This window comes from Carettochelys insculpta, chromosome 21 (assembly GCF_033958435.1).
Source record: "Carettochelys insculpta isolate YL-2023 chromosome 21, ASM3395843v1, whole genome shotgun sequence".
In the NCBI taxonomy this organism is placed as follows: domain Eukaryota; kingdom Metazoa; phylum Chordata; order Testudines; family Carettochelyidae; genus Carettochelys; species Carettochelys insculpta.
The window spans coordinates 14145272-14163746 of NC_134157.1; the positions used below are offsets into that span (position 1 = coordinate 14145272).

An 18475-nucleotide genomic window follows, 5' to 3' on the forward strand; every position below is an offset into this window, starting at 1 on the left:
TTTTGTCCTGCCACACTTGCATTGCTTCAGTGCAGTACAACAGCAGTGTGATTTACCAGTGTCTTTCAAAAGATCCCAAAATACTTTAACATTATACCCCTAAAACTGTTGTGTGGCTGGTATTGTCCCCATTTTAGATGTGGGAAAACAGAGACCTACGAAAGTGAAGTAACCTGCTCAAGATCAGAGTCAATGGCAGAGCTACAAATAGAGTGTCTGACCCCCAGTGCCCTAATCTAACCAATAACAGTTAAATGAATTTTTTGGCAAGTGCCAGGTAATTATTTTTTTAGCACTTCATAAAATTATGTTTTCAGAATTATTTTTATCTTTGGCAAATTGTTTGCAGAGCAATTTGATGATTTATAATGGCTTCTAGTACTGTGGTTCATTTCATGGATGGCAGAGCATAGAACTAAAAGGTGGTCTGAATGCTTGATTGTAATGGAAAATTTCCCAAAATACTCCAAAGGCTTCGAAAGAGATGAAAGAAACTAGGATAAAGTGCTTCTCACTACCAGTATTGAAAGTTACTATGTTAGATATGGCCGTTTCCTGTAGTATCTTTGGGAGCTTTTACTGTATTAAGTTTATATATTATTGTGGACCAGAGATTGTATGTTCTTCCATGGGAAATGTTGAGCACAGCCAGAGCGGAAGGTGGGGATAAGTGGAGGAGTAGTCATAGCGCCTCTACAGAGATACTACCACCTGGAGCGGCTAGCATACAGTAGTTTAAGCTGGATTCTCCGGAGGCTAACATACAAAGAAATGACTTTTGTTGAAATAGCCTGAGGTTTAAAGTGACTTGAGGCCTACTTTTGGAGTCAACAAATGGACAGAACCTTCTCTTCAGGGAGGGCTTCCTTCCTTCCTTCCTTCCTGGGAAGGACTGGAAGGATTTTGTCTGTTGGGGTCCCGGAAAATTGGTAGATGACCTCTGATAAACTTTCTAGCGTGCATCTAGGAACTTTCATCGTGTTCATTAATGCTTTCTCTGCACCACTTTCACTGTGAGACTAATGCTGCTTGCTTAGAAAGAGACATGGTGTTAACCTGTTCATAGCCTTTGGAGATAAAATAAAGTGCAAGTGCAGGCCTGCATTGGCAGTTTGACCTGATGGGGGCATTAGTGATCAGGGCTGTGTGGAACATGAAGAAGCCATTGGAGAGGGGAATTGATGCATGGATCCATGCAGGAGAGTTGACGGCTTGCAGCCATTATCTTAAGAGTGGGTGCTCTTGCTTGGGTAGGGAGGGGGAATACAAGTACAGCTCCCCTGAACTATGACAGGTACATCAGGAAAGTGCAATCAGTGTGCCCCATAACTGTGACAATTGCCTTGTTCTTAGCTGCCTATAGACAAAATGTGCTCATCTCAGGGAGTCGGACTAGGCCATTGAGGGTACCTTTTGTGTTATAGTAGAAATTTTAAAATGGTTTTGTGCTACTAAAAATTAATGTATGACAGTTTATATCACCACTTTGCATGCAGTTTCAGATTTCAACTGAAGAGAAAATATCCCTTCTTAATTCACAGTATTGCTTATTTTGTGTGTAGTCCTTACGTTGAGAAAGAGACATCCTGGTTTTGGTATGGCATTCATCGCTGACATGGGGCCCATTGGAATACCATTCAAGACCAGGAAAAGTAAATGTTCTATACATATTTTTTTTCCGTATATTGTTGTAGTGAAAAGAATAGTCACTTCAGATTTTACTAAAATTCCCCTTGATGCCATAGGTTTCATGGCCCAACTTGTTAGTCTTATATTTTGCAGCACAGCATGCCTGACTTTAAAGGGATGATAACTTGGCTTTAGGAGCAGACTGCTCAGACTGTGAAGAAAAGAACATGGAGTGGGATGGCAGAAGGGGAGAGAAGTGGGAATATTGAGATGAGAGTACAGAGAGATGACTTTCTGTTAAACTTTCTGGGAGTAATTGCTTCTGCCTCCTTGTTGATACTTTTCGTTTGTGAAACTTTGCTTGGCTGGTGCCATTCCCACGTCTCCTGTGTGCAGAATGTTAGCATAGGAATAGCCACTTGACCAACTTCTCCTGCCCGCTCTGAACAGGCTTTAAGATCATGGGGTTTCTTTGATGTCTGAGTTAATCAACTCCCTGGCTTGAGAGTAGTCGCTACATCAGTGCTCCAAGTTACTGGACTGAGGAATTGTGCTTTTCATTGTGTATCCCTGGGTCAACAGCAGAGCTGAATTTGTTCACGTTGACCTGGTCTGTAGTGCCCTGCCCAGATACAGAATTAGCAACCTCATCTGTATCTGCAAAAATGAGCCATGGATACCTGCAGATATAAAGTGGAGATCTGCAAATTTGCCAGATTCTGGATACTGATGTGGATACAAGTTTTGTATCCTCAAAAATAACCTGTGAGACATCTGCATCTACATCTGTGGAGGGGATAACAGCAAATACCTGCCAATTTGCAGGGCTCTACCAGTTGTGTGTGTGTGTGTGTGTGTGTGTGTGTGTGTGTGTTTTGAGCCTCGTTTTGTATCTTAAAACCAGTTACAGTGAAATCCTGTGACAGGGATAGAGCTTGGCATCCTTTCTCATTTTTGATATTTAAATGGGTGCAATTGAAATCAGTAACATTCAATGTCCCACTGCATGCACCGCCACTGACCAAAGGCAGGATTCTGCAAAGACTTTTCATGTTGTCGCATGTTAGAAGAAAGATGAAAGCATGGCAGCAGGGTGGTTTTTATGTTTGGTGCACTGGAATGGGACTCAAGATGTCTGAGTTCTGTTAGCACATATATTAATGAGCTCGGTAGTTTTGGGCAAGTCACATTAATCTCCCTATGCCTGTGTGCTTTATCTGTAAACTGAAGATACAAGTTAAAACTCCCAAATCCGGCAATATTCGTTGTCCAGCAGGACAGAACCGTGGATCTTGCGGAACCAAAGAGTCTGGGGGCTGGAAGGAGGAGGGGCCAGCCAGACCAGCAGCAGGAGTCCAGGGCAGAACAGCCACAGCTGGTCTGGTAGCAAGAGGAGGAGTAGGGAGTGGGGGGAAGCAGCAGGAAGCAGTGGCTCGGGCTGGTAAGCTGGTCGCTCATTGCCAGGGCCAGGCGGGAAGTTGCCGCTGGGGAGTAGTGGCTGGGGCAGGGAGCCAGCATCTGGAGCCTGCGTGAGGTTTAAAGAGGGTCAGGAAGCTGTGGGCAGGGACCCTAGGAGAATGGACTCAGACCAGTAGGCAGGCAGACTGAATTGACCACCCTGGTTCAGCAAAATCCCTGGTCCACGACCGCTCAGGTCCCAAGGGCGTGGACCAGGGAGGTTGAATCTGTAGTACTTTCTTACCTCTCCGAGGTTGAGTTCTTCGAAAGTGCATAGATCCTATAGTGAAGTTTTTCACTACATTTTACCTTTTAGAAATGTCAACAATATAAACGGGCAAGGTCCTTGTGAGCAGGAAGTCACTCTGGAAAAGTGAGGTTTGATCCATATAATACCTGGCATTTGAAACACACTTCATACAAGTACCAATGCAGTGTATATAGGATAGGGAAGTATGACCTCCATTTTAGAGAATTGGAAACTGAGGTACAGAAGTTGGCTTGCTCAAGGGCAGACGGCAAGCTAGTGATAGATTTGATTAGTAAAACAGTTCTACTCTATAGAGTTCTGCCATTCTGATTGAAATTTCCTTGTTGTGTATATAGAGGAGTGTCCCATGTGTCTTATTTTGGTTCATTTATGGGTTCTTAAATTTCCTTTATTGGATTTGAGATTCCAGTAGAGAACTGAATGATGACATTTTATTTTCTCTTTTTGGTAGGAAATTAGACGTTTACATCAGTATGTAAAGTTTGCTGTTCAGGATGTGAATGATGTTCTGGATTTGGAGTGGGACCGGCATCTGGAACAGAAAAAAAACCAAAAGTGAGTGAAATTGGAATAGAAAACTAGTGAGCATGCTAATAAATTAGGCATCCAATATTAATAGACAAAGGCATTTTATGCTTACCACTATAAATCTTTTTCAAAGAGTTTATGAACAATATTTGTCTGAGCCATTTCAAGTTGACTGGTATTTCAAGTTCAGTCCTCAGACTATTTAACTATAGCTGACTTTGCTATATGCTTCCCATTAAAATCTTTACATACTGTAAATTCCACTTGCCAGAAGACCTGTAAAGGAGGCTTTGTATTGCACTACACCAGTGGTTTTTTTGGCTTTTTGAGACCACAGAACACCAAACAATAATATTTATGTGGAAAGCCTATGAAAATTTTCTTAAAAAAACAATTGTTGTCCGACCAAAAAGAACCCAAACAGCAAGATGTACGCAAAAACAAAACAAACTAATTTAATCAGGTATCATAGCAGTGAAGAAGTAACATTTTATCTGGTTTTAATAACAGAAATTTATGTATACTATCACTATCTTATATTAAAACTTAAGTATCAGATGCTCACGGCATGCCTGTGAGTTGTTCTCAGAACATCAGTGTCCCACAAAACATAGTTGAAAAAACATTATGCTACATAAATCCAGAAAAGGCTGGTAATGAAAACCTTTTGTTGAACAGTTACCTACATATTAAATAAATAATCATGCAGTGTACTACAAAGAGAAATATATGACGGACCTGTGTTGCCTTGGTTTTCAAACCAAAATGTAGCTTGGGGGCTGAAGTCTACTTAAGTCACTAGATTAAATGAATATATTTTGTTTATGCCTGCACATGCACTTGCAGATAGGTTGTGTATCTAATGGACTTTTTGTGTCTTCCTTTTTCTTTTGTGGTGTTTTCAGGCGCTTGATTGTTCCTGAGCGAGAGACTTTATTTAATACTCTTGCTAATAATCGTGAGATAATTAATCAGCAAAGAAAGAGGCTGAATCACCTGGTGGATAGCCTGCAGCAGCTCCGCTTATATAATCAGACCTCTCAATGGAGTATGCCCAGTGACATGTCTTCTCTTAGCAGTGCTCAAAGGTATGTTATAATAGTTGGAGGTTGCAGTAGGAAGTATATTAAGTCTCTTCCTAATGGTAGTGTGTGAAGGTGCATGCTCCAGACAGACTGAAGAGTCATGGCTTGTAGATATCATAACTGAGTGTAGAGCTATTGGGAAGATAGGAGGGAGTCTTTAAAAACGGGCACCAGCTGTAAATGTAAAATTCTGTTCACTAGTAACACAGGTGCTCCTCAGACAGGCTTGAGAATGAGTGAGTTCTCTTGTATTTTGTGACAGCTTCTTTTAAGATGGGCTTTCACAGTGGTGAAAATGTGGCCTCATAAATGATTTAGCATTATCATGTCTAATGAAGATCACAGCAGAATTTTAGTTTAGGACAAGAAGGAATGTTATAACCATTTGATTTTTCCTAAGTAGCTTAAGGTCTTAGTGCATACATTTAAACAGTGCACCATCTAAAGGTTCTCATGGCATTCCACAAAGGCTGTTGTAAATCACTGTCCTTGGGGCATAGGCATATAGACAATCCTATGTCCTTTAGCCCTTCCAGGTGAGTTTGGCAGCAAGTTGTGGTGTTTCTACATGAGCCTGTGGTTCCTTCTAATTACCAGAATGCTGTTTATGTGAGGCACCAGTGTAGCTGTTCTTGCTGTACGTCTTTTTGTTTTGCTACTCTGTCTTGTTTCAGCTTTGACAGTGACCTTGAGAGCCTGCGCAATGCTTTGGTGAAAACTACCTTGGAATCATATGCCAAGTCTTTGCCGAAAGCACCTGGTAACTATTGTTTTGTTTTCCCTCCATCTGCACGTTCTAAAAATGGCATGTAACAGTCTCCATGGTTTCTGTAGAATCAAGATTTTTTTTTTTCCATTTTTCAGCTAAATTGTCCCCAGTGAAACAGGCACAGCTGAGAAATTTCCTAGCTAAGAGGAAGACTCCACCTGTAAGATCCACTGCTCCAGGTAAACCCTTGGTATACTAGGAGTCTGAAGCATTCAAATCTTCCTACAAAACTTGTTAATGTCCTGCCTTAAGTATAAAAAGAAATGTTCCTATCTTAGTCCTTTGCATTCACAAGTTCCCCATGTAACTGGCATCTGTTGAACTAGTTCTAAGTAGAGGCTTCCTTTCCCTGCTCAGACAGGACTAATGAGCATCTCTTTTAGTGATCTTTCCTCAGAGTTCCCTGCCTTTTATCAGTAACAGTTGTGCTGTCTGCTAAGCTGTTAAGAAAGCTGAATAACAAACAGAGGCAAAGTAGGATGAAATTCCTAATTCTTATCTGTTTTCTCCATACTGTGTTGGCTGTTTATTTCTGTGTAATGCAGCTGTGAAGATACCGTGAAAATACCCAGAAGGCTTTAAGAAGCCCTGTCACAAAACTGCAGAGTAAAACTAGTTTTGAACCATGATTGCTAAATATTCAAAGATTTTTTTACACTTAACTAAACTTCTAAATATCACTTTATAGTGAGCATCTGCATTGTGTCTAATACCCTAAGAACTCCAAATATGGACCAGGAACCTGTTGTGCTAGGAGCTATACAAATACAAACCTGAAAAAGTGGTCCTTGCCCCAAAGAGCTTACAATCTAAGGCATGAGGACGGTATCATTAAGTTTTTACGTATATGCAAACCCCCACCCTTCCTCTCACCCCAAACACAGTACAGCTTTTTTTCATGAGAGAGATTTAAGATGAGTATCTAGTCTCCTAATTGCAGTGAGCCTTTCAGTCTGAAATTGAGTTTCAGAAATGTTTTAAAGTAAGACACTTTAAAACCAAATGCCTCTCTTCTTGGTGTTATCTAATATAATCAATGTACATGACACTCATATAAGAATCAAACATCAGTAGTTCTTGTTCTGAAGTGGTTATTATTCAGTGTAAGTCTTGCAGATTAAATCACAAGGAATCATGTCCTTACAATAACAGGAGAGAGCAATTTGTCATTGAATTCTTGTGCTGGAGGCAGTCAAGGGTTGCAGGAAGCCAGTGGTCTGATAGCAAGTTCCTGCCTCTTTCCCATCCCTCCCGTAGACCTACAGTACTAAGAACCATAAATATTATATTTCATTGTTGAAATGTTAAATTAATCAAGGAGACGACAATGTAGCTTGTTAGCTAGATGAGAATATGACTCCTGAATAACTTTTACTATAGTTTCTACATGAGACTTGGAGAAATGATTTGAGGCTGAAGCTTATAATCATGTGATTTAACAAGAAACTTCTACATTAGATTAGTCTTAGGGGTGGTTCTCAGTGTTTTCAAGTGCGGAGACACTTGCAGACTCTGTGTTTTGATAAACTGCTGCTCTTTCTGCCAGTCTTGAAAGTCCTGCCTTAACACCATAGAGCTTGGAGAAATGGTGCTACATTGCAGGTGATCATACACACAGACACTGCAGGTTACCACGGTTGGTCTTGGTGGTATTTTAGCGTCAGTCTCTTTATTCCTGCGACACTCTCACTGCCATCTCCATAGCTGCACTGCTTTTCTGTAGCCTTAGTGCTGTCTGCATACATGACCGAGCAATGTCAAACTGCCATTTGTCAACTGAAACTAGAATCTAAGGATTCTAAACAGCTCCTGCAGTTTGTCTTTGGGAACTAGGGTTTTCCCTGCCTTTATCATGAACACTGAGAATTTCAGAGCACTCATGGCCCACTCATTACTCTGCCAGGTGTCTTTGTCAGTTGGTGAGCGCTTGAATACTGACTGCTAGTGGCAGGAAAAGCTTTTTTTTTTTTTTTTTTTCCCACTAAATGCGACAAATATGTAGCTTGAGTTCTAATGTACATATGAACAAACCAGTTTAAATTTCAGCTTCATATCCCTCAGGGCAATAGAGGAAGGCCACTGAAAATAAGCTTTCCATCTGTTTATAACCACTGAGTGGCTTTTTGGATGGATGGCTCATGTGATTCAGAACAATGGGTTTTTTATGGCCTTGACTAGCCTTGGAATGACACCTGCTCAAAAGCAGTTTTTTGGACGGTGGCTCAGTGTCGTCATATCTTGGGGGTTGTTGGGACCCAGGTTCATTACAGAAGAACCCCAGTGGCTCTTGAAGCTTATCAGTGGCTCATATTAGACCTTGTGAAGTAACAGCATTTGTTGGGGCCTGATGTCGTTGTAGATAGTGTCTTCGGGCTCCCTCTTCTGTATCTTACGCACTTTTGGCCCCCTCTTGTGTTTTGTTTTGTTTTCCCTGTGGTCAAAAAGGTCCATTGACGGTGTCTACACCGGTAACTTTCAGACACAGAATGCTTTCATTTACTCCTTCTGTAATTAACAACTCTTCCAAATGTTTAATAGACAATAAGAAAGCAGCCCTTATTTTTACATTTGAAAGGATCAGGAGATTGCATGTTGACTTAATGTAACTCCTGGCCACACAGCATGTGGTGCCAGAGTTGAGAAATCAGCTTCTGCACCATGAAATAAAACCCAACCATTTAAAAAATATTATGAAGAGGACGCTTCTGTCCTAGCCATTGAGATTAAATAACACCCTTGTTGTCTTTGGATGGTAAAATAATTTAGTTCTTTTACCATTGCAGCCAGTCTCTCCCGATCAGCCTTTCTGTCTCTGAGGTATTATGAAGATTTGGATGAAGTCAGTTCAACATCCTCCATTTCCCAGTCACTGGAGAATGATGATTCACAGGTGGTAGAGCAGGAAGAGGAACGTGCTCCAGTGCAAGTCCCCCGACATGCTCCTGTAGTCCGGACTCCCTCTATTCAGCCTGGTCTGATGGCACAGTCTCCACCCTTCGGTAAACCTCATCTCACATTGGGCACTTTAAGTGAGTAGATTTTGGAGCTGCTGTCCTCTTCTTGGTGCATTTAATCTTTACGGTGCTTTTCATAACTTCAAATCTAGGTGCAATGATTTTGTAGTGTTTGTCTTCATGTTGTGAGATCTCCGAGAGCAATTAACAGTGCAGAATTATTGCCCTCTTGAACTCATCTCACTAGTGTTGAAGAAATATTGGAAACTGGCTTATGCTTCTCCTATAGTCTGGGCCTTTTAAATCAAGACAGAAGAATTCAGTTAAGATTATGTTCTCTATTGGCTAGAGGACAGGAGGGAATGTCAAAACTCCTGCCTCTACCACTAATGTGTGGCTTTGGAAAAGTCACTTGATTTCATTGTGCCTCAGGTTCCCCAGCAGTAAAACAAGGGTGAACCTTTCTGAGCTATAAGGGAGCTTGGCCTGCAGCTCAAATGTTAATATTGAGGGCTTTGGTCTTAATTTTGTGTGTCCAACTTCTGTTTTCAACTGGTGTAGCCAGATTTAGCACTTGGCATCCCATGTATGACATTAAGATGATTGTTGATGTGTTCAGTTTCTGTGCACACCCCTAAGAGTTGTGCTCGCTTCTGTGGGACTTCGGTAAGTGATCAAATAAGTTGTCAGTATACGTGACCATGAACTCAGACTGAGCAGCAACCATGAAATATGTCCAAGTTTTACGTGACTGCCTACATCTGGTAGCTGACAGAGAAAGTGTGTTTTCTGCAGATGACGGTCTGATTAGGTTAATTAAGTAGGTTAATGTATGAACTGGGTTGTGGTTTTCCAAAGGATTTAGGGTTGACAATTTGACCCTCCCTGAAAAAACAACTGATTAGGGCTTGACTGTGCAGTTTGTTAGAAGTTATGGGAAAGTGAACACTACCAGATTTAATAAAGTGCTGATTGCTTGACAGTTGTAAACCATTCTTGTCCAACTATATGAGGATTCTGAGGGATTGGATCTATAGTGTACAGCTTTTCATATACACAGATATAGCAGATATATAGTATTCTAATAGGCTCATCCCTTGTTCATGTGGAATTCAGTGAAATGTAATTTTTTTTTTCCAAGTTCCTACGTCTTCAAGCAGAATCATTCCACAAGGGGCAGATAGCACAATGCTTGCAACAAAGACTGTGAAACATGGGGCCCCTGCTCCCACAGTTACCATCCCAGCACCGCAAGCAGCTGCTGCTGCAGCATTGAGGAGACAGATGGCTAGCCAGACTCCAGGTAAAACATTTGTGCTTGGGTGGTGTTTTGTTTTATTTCTGCACTAAGTGAAATTTTTGGTAGACTGTTTGTGATTTGAGCAAGTAAGAAATCATTGACCCTGGCATGAGACAAATATGACATTTACAGCATTTGTGTGTAATTCCCCACACAATGCTGCCAGTGGTTTGTTCTCTGTTAATCATCAAAACAAAATGCTTGAAAAATTAACATGAAGGCTACTTAACATTCATTTAATGTATGTAGAAACACAGGGAGTTAACTATATATCTTCAAACCCTAACATTATAATCCTTTGATATGCATAAGACCTCAAGAGTTGCTAATATTTGACTGTTACATAACTTAAATAATAAATATATACGTAAAAATCCCCAATAACTAATGCAGGATAAAAGGAAAAGACCTGTTACCCATTCTGATAGTTCTCCATGGTGTTAATGGTGATGAATGTATTAAAGCAGTTTAGTATTAAAGTTAAAGGAATACTGCCAGGTAGGTTAGTCCTAGATTTTAAAAGACAATAGAAGAAAACTCTATGTATTTATTTTATTTGGATAAGTATCTCTGGTAGCACTCGGTCATTGCAGAAAATAATAAAAAGTTATTGCAGACAAAGAGGAAACAGACTAGTCTGTTTTCCTTGTCCAAGATGACTGGAACTGCAAAAAGTAGATAGACAGCAAGGATACTGAAAAAGTAAATTAGACATTTTAGATTCTTAGTTATTAATTTAAGATATTAATAAAGGAAAGTTGAAGGAGATTTGTGTTAAGTATGACATACTCTCTATACGTTCATCCGGCAAAATGCAATACTTCCGAATATTACAAAATCCAGTAAACTAGATGGTATTGCAATTTTGAGTAATATAAGTGTTCAAATTTAGGATAACTAATTCTACAGTCATTAGAATATAAAATATAGTGAAGTTTTATATGACTTTACCAGCACAAATAGGCACAACATTAATTTTATGCCTAGGACTAATATGTGAACATAAAAGCAACCAGGGTTCCTGTGGCACCTTATAGACTAACAGAAATGTATGAGCATAAGCTTTCGTGGGCAAAGACGCACTTTGTCAGATGCAGGTCTTTGCCCACGAAAGCTTATGCTCATACATTTCTGTTAGTCTGTAAGGTGCCACAGGACCCCTCGTTGCTTTTGCAGATCCAGACTAACACGGCTACCCCTCTGATATTTGAACATAGGCACTTTAGTTTTGCATATGCACAAACTCAAAATGTACACTGATATGATCAAAATAGAAGTCATGCACACCCGAGAGGTACTTCTGTATGGGCCAGTCTTTTACAGTATTATTCTGGAAGCTGTTATATATACTTTTATTCTCTACTGAAATATTTGAAGGGGAGGGAGGGAGGGAAGTGAAAGGAAGATGATCTTAATCACAGTTCTAAAGATAAAATAACCAGACTTCTGAATTGTAATCAAGACGTGGTCTTCCCAAGTACTTTGTATATATCAGGGGTGGCCAACCTGCTATTCTCGAGCCACATGTGGCTCTTTGAGCAATGAAATGGGGCTTCTCCTCGGAGCTGTTGCCTGACTGCTCCTCCCCAGCCCTCCGAGGGAGAAGTGCATGGCCGTGGTGGTGGTGACAGCAGCTCCAGGGAGTTAGGGCAAGTGTGGAGAGGGTAGGGTTGGGGTTTGGAGAAGTGGTCGGGATTGGGTTACAGCAGAGGCCTGCGGGTGCCTGGCTCTGGGGGTGGGCATTGAGCCACATATTATATATTTTTATCGAGGGCTTGTTTGTTTCCCTACTCCCACCCCCACAGCTAATTCTGCAGCTGAAGCTGCCTAATCAGTACTGGCCCAAAAAAGCACTGTTTCCATCTTTCTAGTGATAGATAAGAATAAATATATAATACATGACTCTATCTATCTATCTACACTCTATCTACAGCTATTTTGGCTCTTCTGTAGTCTCTAACTTGTTGGCCACCTCTGTATATATCTTAGTTGTGCTGTCATAAGTCACAAATTGTCTCGTCAGCAGTAAATACTCATATCAAATTTAAGCTCTGTCCATGGTTTCTGCTAATCTGAATAAACCAGGAGTTCCAGTGTTGCTACTGTGCTGCAGTTTCCTTCCCTTGTCCTCCTAGGTGTACATATGTGGTAGTATAATTAAGAAGCTACTCCTCTGGATACTTGTATGAACCATGTTCAGTCGAGTATTTTGGCTAATGGGTGGGATTTCTCTCTGTTCACTTTTAAAGCTGTGAGCACCTCCTTGACAGAATCAGCTCTGAAGAACGTCCCTCAGGTGGTGAACGTGCGAGAACTGAAGAACAGCGCCCCGGCCCCTGCTGTTTCTGCAGTAATAGGGTGTGTGATTTATTGTCCTGTCTTGATACTTAATGTATTGTTAGCCTATGCAATAAGGCTCATCTGCCAGGAGGGAGCAGTATTACAGCTTCTTCTATTCTGAACCTATTAAGGTGGAAGTGTCTTGGAGAGTAATGAAGAAACGAACAGTTGCTGTCTGTTAGTGTACAGGTCGTGCTACGGTGAGGTTCTAGTTATTGTCCTCTCCATATCATTCAAGGGCATGCTACATTATTTGCCTCAACAAAGGAAATTTCACTCCTGATAATCTAGGCTAGAGGATCAATATTAAGTTGTATCTACTAATATATATGAGAGAGTGAATCTGTCCAAGAATTCCTCCCAAACTGAGAGAGCTAGGACTACCAAATTCAATATACAGCTGCTTCTTATCATAACTTTAAAGCAGGGTAACGATGTGATACACCTGGAATGGGATTGTGTCTCATAAAACCATAAAAGAGGTAATTGCCAGGCAAGTAAAAAGGGTTGCCTGGAGGTGCCCCTCCCCCCCATTTGTAGGGGAACATTGCTGGCTTCATCAGGCAACCAGAGGAAAGTGAATAGTTTGCTGCATTCCTCACTCTGGCTGGGGAGTGTAGGGGGACAGAAGAACTTGGACCTGCCACAGCCGTGCTGGCTGGAGCTGTAGTGGCCGTGGAGAGGCGCTACTCATCTGTCCCCAAGCTGCTGCAGTGTGTGTGTGTGCTGGGATAGTTCTGTCTCCCTGGGGCAGGCACAGTGAACCCCCTCATCAGCAGCCCTACCCCAGAGCAGTGATTTAAATAAAGCATGGACATTTTCATTTTATTTTCCAAAAATCAAAAATTATTTGAGTTAAGGACCTGAGCAACAGCAGGTAAGTTTTTCTAGTGTAAATATTCCTTTTCTTTTATAGTTCTAGATCCTGTGGTTTCATTGCTAACGCAACCTCTGGATCCTCTTACCTCAGTAGTGAGCTTGAAATTTGACTATACAGTCCCCTTTCCCCAGTCACTAGCATTTTTGCATGTAGCCTCTATTTTTTGAATGGGGAAACCGTACCCTTCTGCAGCTGATTCTGGGTCTGTATACTGGAGTAGTTAAACTGCTGTCTTTTTTTGTATGGCAGAAGGAGTAAACATCTGCTCTGTAGTTTATTTCTCCAGTCCCACACCCCTGCAGAATTAAATATGTGCTCCAGCTTCTCTCGTAAATTGCATCCTTGAAATTTTTACTCTGCAATTTCTACACTGAAAACCCTTGACATTTCAAGAATTAAATACTATTTAGGGGTACAGTTCCTCAGAAATCTGTCCACATGCTAGGCTGTCTTGCTCAGTAGAAACCAACAAGCATGTGCTCACTGTTTAATTTACAGTTTTATCAAGCAGCTCTGACTTTCCTATGAGTTTAACTGAAACTTACGGCCTTCAGATACTCCACGGTCAGCTGCCCACTCCGGTCGTTTCAGAGATTTCTCTTTTCTCACCAAGCTGTGTCACCAGCCACAAAACTTTTTTTTTCTGTCTTGCTAATGACCTTGAAATCTTCATGTTTTGTTTTCTGTGATGGCTTAAACCAAGAAAAATGAAGAATAAAAAAGTGAGGGTGAACAAAAATTGAAAACTTTTAAAGGAGTTAGAGATTAGGCTACATTCCTACCGGGGTGTGTTTTTGTTTTGTTTTTTAAGTATTATAAAAAGAGAGAATCTCACCATATACTTCCAGTGTGAATCATCTGGAGTTGCAAATGCTTTCCACTGGATGGTGGAATGTGCTGGACATACATTTCTTGGAACTGTTTGTTTGCCATTCTTGATTGATTGCTTGTAATGTAGAACCAAACTGGACTTTCAATAGTTTCATAGGAGGATCTAAGGATTGAAAGAGTTTGAAGAGCAAACTTTCTTCTCAGGGAGCTAGCAATTTCATAGAATCATAGAACACTGGAACTGGAAGGGACCTCAAGAGGTCATCAAGTGCAGTCCCCGGCCCTCAAGGCAGGACCAAGGACCATCTAGACCATCCCTGTTAGATATTATCCAACCTGTTCTTAAATATCTCCATTGGTGGAGATTCTACAAGCATCCTAGGAAATTATTCCAGCACTTAACCACCCTGGTAGGTAGGAAAATTTTCCTTATATCCAACCTAAACCTCCCTTGCAGCAATTTAAGCCCATTGTTTCTCGTCCCATCATCAGAAGCTGAAGAGAATATTTTTCTCCTTCCTCCTTGTAACAGCCTTTTAGGTACTTTGAGACCTGATCCGTGCAGAGTAGAGTGGAAGAACTGCTTCTCATGTTTTGCTCACTACTCTCATGTTAATGCATTCCAGAATCATGTTTGCTTTTTCACAACAGTGTCACACTGTTGACTCATACTCCAGCTTGTGGTCTACTGTGACCCCCTAGATCCCTTTCTGCAGTACTCCTTCCTTGGGAGTCACTTCCCCTTACACATTTACCAATGAAATCCTGTCCGAGGCTACATATCTGACTGAGAAGGAACATGAGACAAACATAAGAATGACCATACTGGGTCAGACCAAAGATCTGTCTAAGCCCAGCACTCTGTTTTCTGACAGTTGCCAGTGCCAAGGTGCTTCAAAGGGAATGAACAGAACAGGTAAACATCAAGTGATGCATCCCCTATTACTTGTTCCCAATTTCTAAGCATTGTGAGGCATTGTGCGGAAGCTTGCCCCAACATATACCTGTTTTTTATCTGCTTTGTGCTTTTGCCTTATCTTTCTCTATTTCCCCAACCTTCATCAGACCTGGTGAGTGTAGCTACATTATGTAAGTATAATTCACATCATTCTAATAAAACAGTGGTGCACAATCATTTCCCCTTGGGAAAGAATTCTTTTGATTAAACGTTGAGGTGATGAGTTGCATAAAGTCATTTACATTCAAATGATACACTTCTATCTTTCACTGATTTTAAAAGTGATTTGAATTCTTACTGCAAAGTATAAGGCACTGAAATGTCTTCAGTGATGGCAGAATGTAGTTTGACAAAGGAATAGAGAAATGTACAAATGGAGATGATCTCGGTACTTAAATCTATGATTGAAATTGGTTTGGAAAAGTTTCATGAATACAGAAGGTAACAGCTGACAAATCTGATCTGGCTGTACTTCGAAGCATTACAACAGCATTCTATTATGTGCTGGCATTCTGTGCTGCTCTAGCAGAAGGAGTAGGAAGGGTGAATCAGTGAATCTTTTTATCCTCTTAATTTATATATGTTATAATAAAACTTACAGCACCACATAATGAAGCTGCATCTTTATCATTAGATTCTAGTTTGTCACCACAGAACTTCAAGACAGTTTTGAGCAGAAATTCAAAAGATTCTGCATTATACTTGGTATGTGCTCTGTTACCAGACTGCCTTTAGTGAGTCAGCAGTATGTAGTGGCTGACTTTTGTTTGGTACTTAGTCTGAGTCACTATGTTACTTGAGTAAGATATTAACCTCCCTGCCTGTTTTTTCTCATCTGTGTAATGGGCACAGTATGGGCACCTTCTGGAAAAAGGTGGTCTATAGGTTTTTTTAAAGTGGACTTGTTTCATGAAATCAGCAGATACCTCATTTTTTTTAATCTAAAATATTCAAGGACCTTTAGACTTTTGTTTTATGATTTTTTTTAAATTTTAAATTTATGTAGCTTTTTTAGCATACAGTTCAAACAGATCTAGTAGAAGGAGAGGCTCAACATGTTCAGTGAAGTGAGTTCACATAGTAAGTAGGATCAGAGAGTAAGAAATATTCTGGTTGGTAGCAGTTAGAGAAGATAGTTTATAAACTGGAAAGGATCAGGTCTGTAATAGGACCTTTGTAATTTGGGAGTTCTTTTTCTATGGGTATGTGATTATTTGTAGGAAGCAGAAGAAGCTGGAAGTGAAGTTTTATGGCTGAAGCATAGTGTTCGAGTAAGTTCACTGTCTTGGTAATGGAAGTAATCCTGCTTTACTGATGAAAGTTGGCTTCTACTGGGGAAGTTTCATACCTGCACTGCTTTTGGAATCTGTCACTTTGCTTGACCAGCTGATACAAGTGACTGAAAGTGACATGGAAAAGTGCATTCTCTGATGCTTCCTGTCAAGTGACATCATATGTTTTTTTGCTGTGCTTCTCAGAATCCAAAAGTAAGTGGTGATAAACGTAAGATAAGGGTTTTCATTTCTGACTAATTTTTTTGCATGTGCATATCTTTTATAACTCAACCTTGGATTCTGCAGACTTGGGATTACAAAAGCCTCCAGCAGTTGAAATCTCTCGTCATAAAACTCTACCTGGTGCTTTTAATTATAAGAAAATGTAGAGTTCCTTTTTGTAATGGGCTTAGATGCAAGAGGTTTTTTAAGAAGCTGAATATTTCAGTCACACCTGATCACTTGTTGAATCTCCCCTGCTGTTATCTCTTCCTTCTACATTTTTCCTGGAACACCTTCGTATGTTAAATGTGAGGTCAGGTCCCACTCTTCAGTTCAGAGCCCCCAAGCAGTGTCTGCTACTTGAACGTCCATATGCTGTAGTCTGGAGACCTCCAGTGTTGGGAACACCCTGACACAAACACTTGCCAGGACAGTCAACAATTCAGCTTGAAAGATACCTGTTGCCTGTACTGAGAGCCTCTTTGCTCCTGCTCCAACCAGGAGCTTTCCCCGGCAATACCTTCTCTGCTGAAGGCCCCCAGCAAAGAAGTGCACATGGGTAATCTTTTAGCCTAGCTTAGTAGTCTCTTAATTAGAAAAACAAAGAAGCTGTTAAAGAGTTTTTCCAAACACTCAGGGGTCCCCAAAGGAGCTGTGGCTCACAGTTTGGGAAGCACAGATCTAGAGCAGCAACGCTACTGCCAGTAGCATTGCCACAACTGTTGATCTAGGAACATCAGTCCAGAGAACACTCTTCCTCCTCCTTGTCCCTTTCAAAGCTGATACCAGACAGCAAGCTCTCATGGACACAGTCCCTACTCAGCAAAACTCCAAAGAGCTGTTTCTTCAGCAAGTAACTGTTCAAATGTTCCAATACCCCTGATTTCTTGGAGAAAGGAATTGTATTTGTATTGAAACCACATAAGCTAGCTTCCGGTCTCCAAGCACATCTGCCTTGTTCCTCCAGCTTGCCTTGGGCATCTGCAGGCCCTGGCAGTCTCTGAACCTCATTCCTTTTCTCTTGTAACAATGATTATTGTGAGTAGGAGAGTGCAGTGCTGCATACTGCATACAGAACATTCTTAGAGGAGAATTGAGTTTGTGAGGTTCCAAAGTAGGAATACGGCTCTTTTTCTCTTTCAGAGAACACTAGAATGAAATTACGGGATTGTCTCATCTTTCCCTGTAGTTCCAATTTGTATCTCTGAAGAGTCTTTATGCTCTTATTTCATCAGTCATTGCTCTTTAATGTCCCGCCTGTAACAAGAAGTGAGATCAAGGGGTTATTGCAGAGATCTGTGCGTTCGACTCCTGAGTTCTGTTCCCCACTCCACCACAGATTTCTTGTGATCTTGGGGAGGTTGCATAACTGTCATGCTTGTTTAGTCATCTGTGTAATGCTCACCTACTTCCAGAGGTATCCTTAGGCTTAGTGTTCAAAAGCTTTTTCAGATCCTTGGATGAAAGAGAGCTAGGAGTGTCTTATGACTGTAAGTGGGTCTGAGGTTCTATTCTGCCTCTTCCTGTCTCCCCTGCATTTTGCACATAATCCAGTTTGTGTGGAAATGAAATGAACCTGGTGTACATATTTGCTGGAACTTCACATTAGTCAAGTGGGCTTTAGATAGGGCTTTTGGCAGACAAACTGATTGTGCAAGAGCTTTCAAATGATCACCTGTAGAAAGCTTAGCATGGTGTTTCAACCTGGGAGCTTGCATGTTGTGTGGATAGGCAGATGAGTTCTGTTGCAAGCACACTGATTCCAAGTATTGAAATGGAAGCCCCCTTTTGCTCAATCTGTAGGAATCCTTGTATGATATTCACTAAATCTAGCCTTCAGGTGTGGCACTGGCTTTTTCCCTTCATTGTTGGACTTTAAATTGTATTGGCACTTGGTGCAGGGTGCTCTAGAGGGCTACTTCCACACAGCCAACAATCATCTAATCTGGAATAGCTTTTCTGAAATAACACAGCTA

General features: G+C 40.9%; 1 protein-coding gene across 2 annotated transcripts in view; it reads left to right on the plus strand.

Annotated features, from left to right (window-relative positions):
- Positions 1-18475, plus strand: part of NUP214 (nucleoporin 214) — a 74669-nt gene that overhangs the window by 25018 nt on the left and 31176 nt on the right. For both annotated transcript variants that reach the window (XM_075015497.1, XM_075015498.1), the window contains exons 18-24: positions 3810-3913; positions 4792-4974; positions 5646-5731; positions 5836-5919; positions 8524-8769; positions 9836-9997; positions 12244-12352. In XM_075015497.1, the coding sequence (XP_074871598.1) occupies positions 3810-3913; positions 4792-4974; positions 5646-5731; positions 5836-5919; positions 8524-8769; positions 9836-9997; positions 12244-12352 (974 nt within the window). The remainder of the gene's footprint in view (positions 1-3809; positions 3914-4791; positions 4975-5645; positions 5732-5835; positions 5920-8523; positions 8770-9835; positions 9998-12243; positions 12353-18475) is intronic.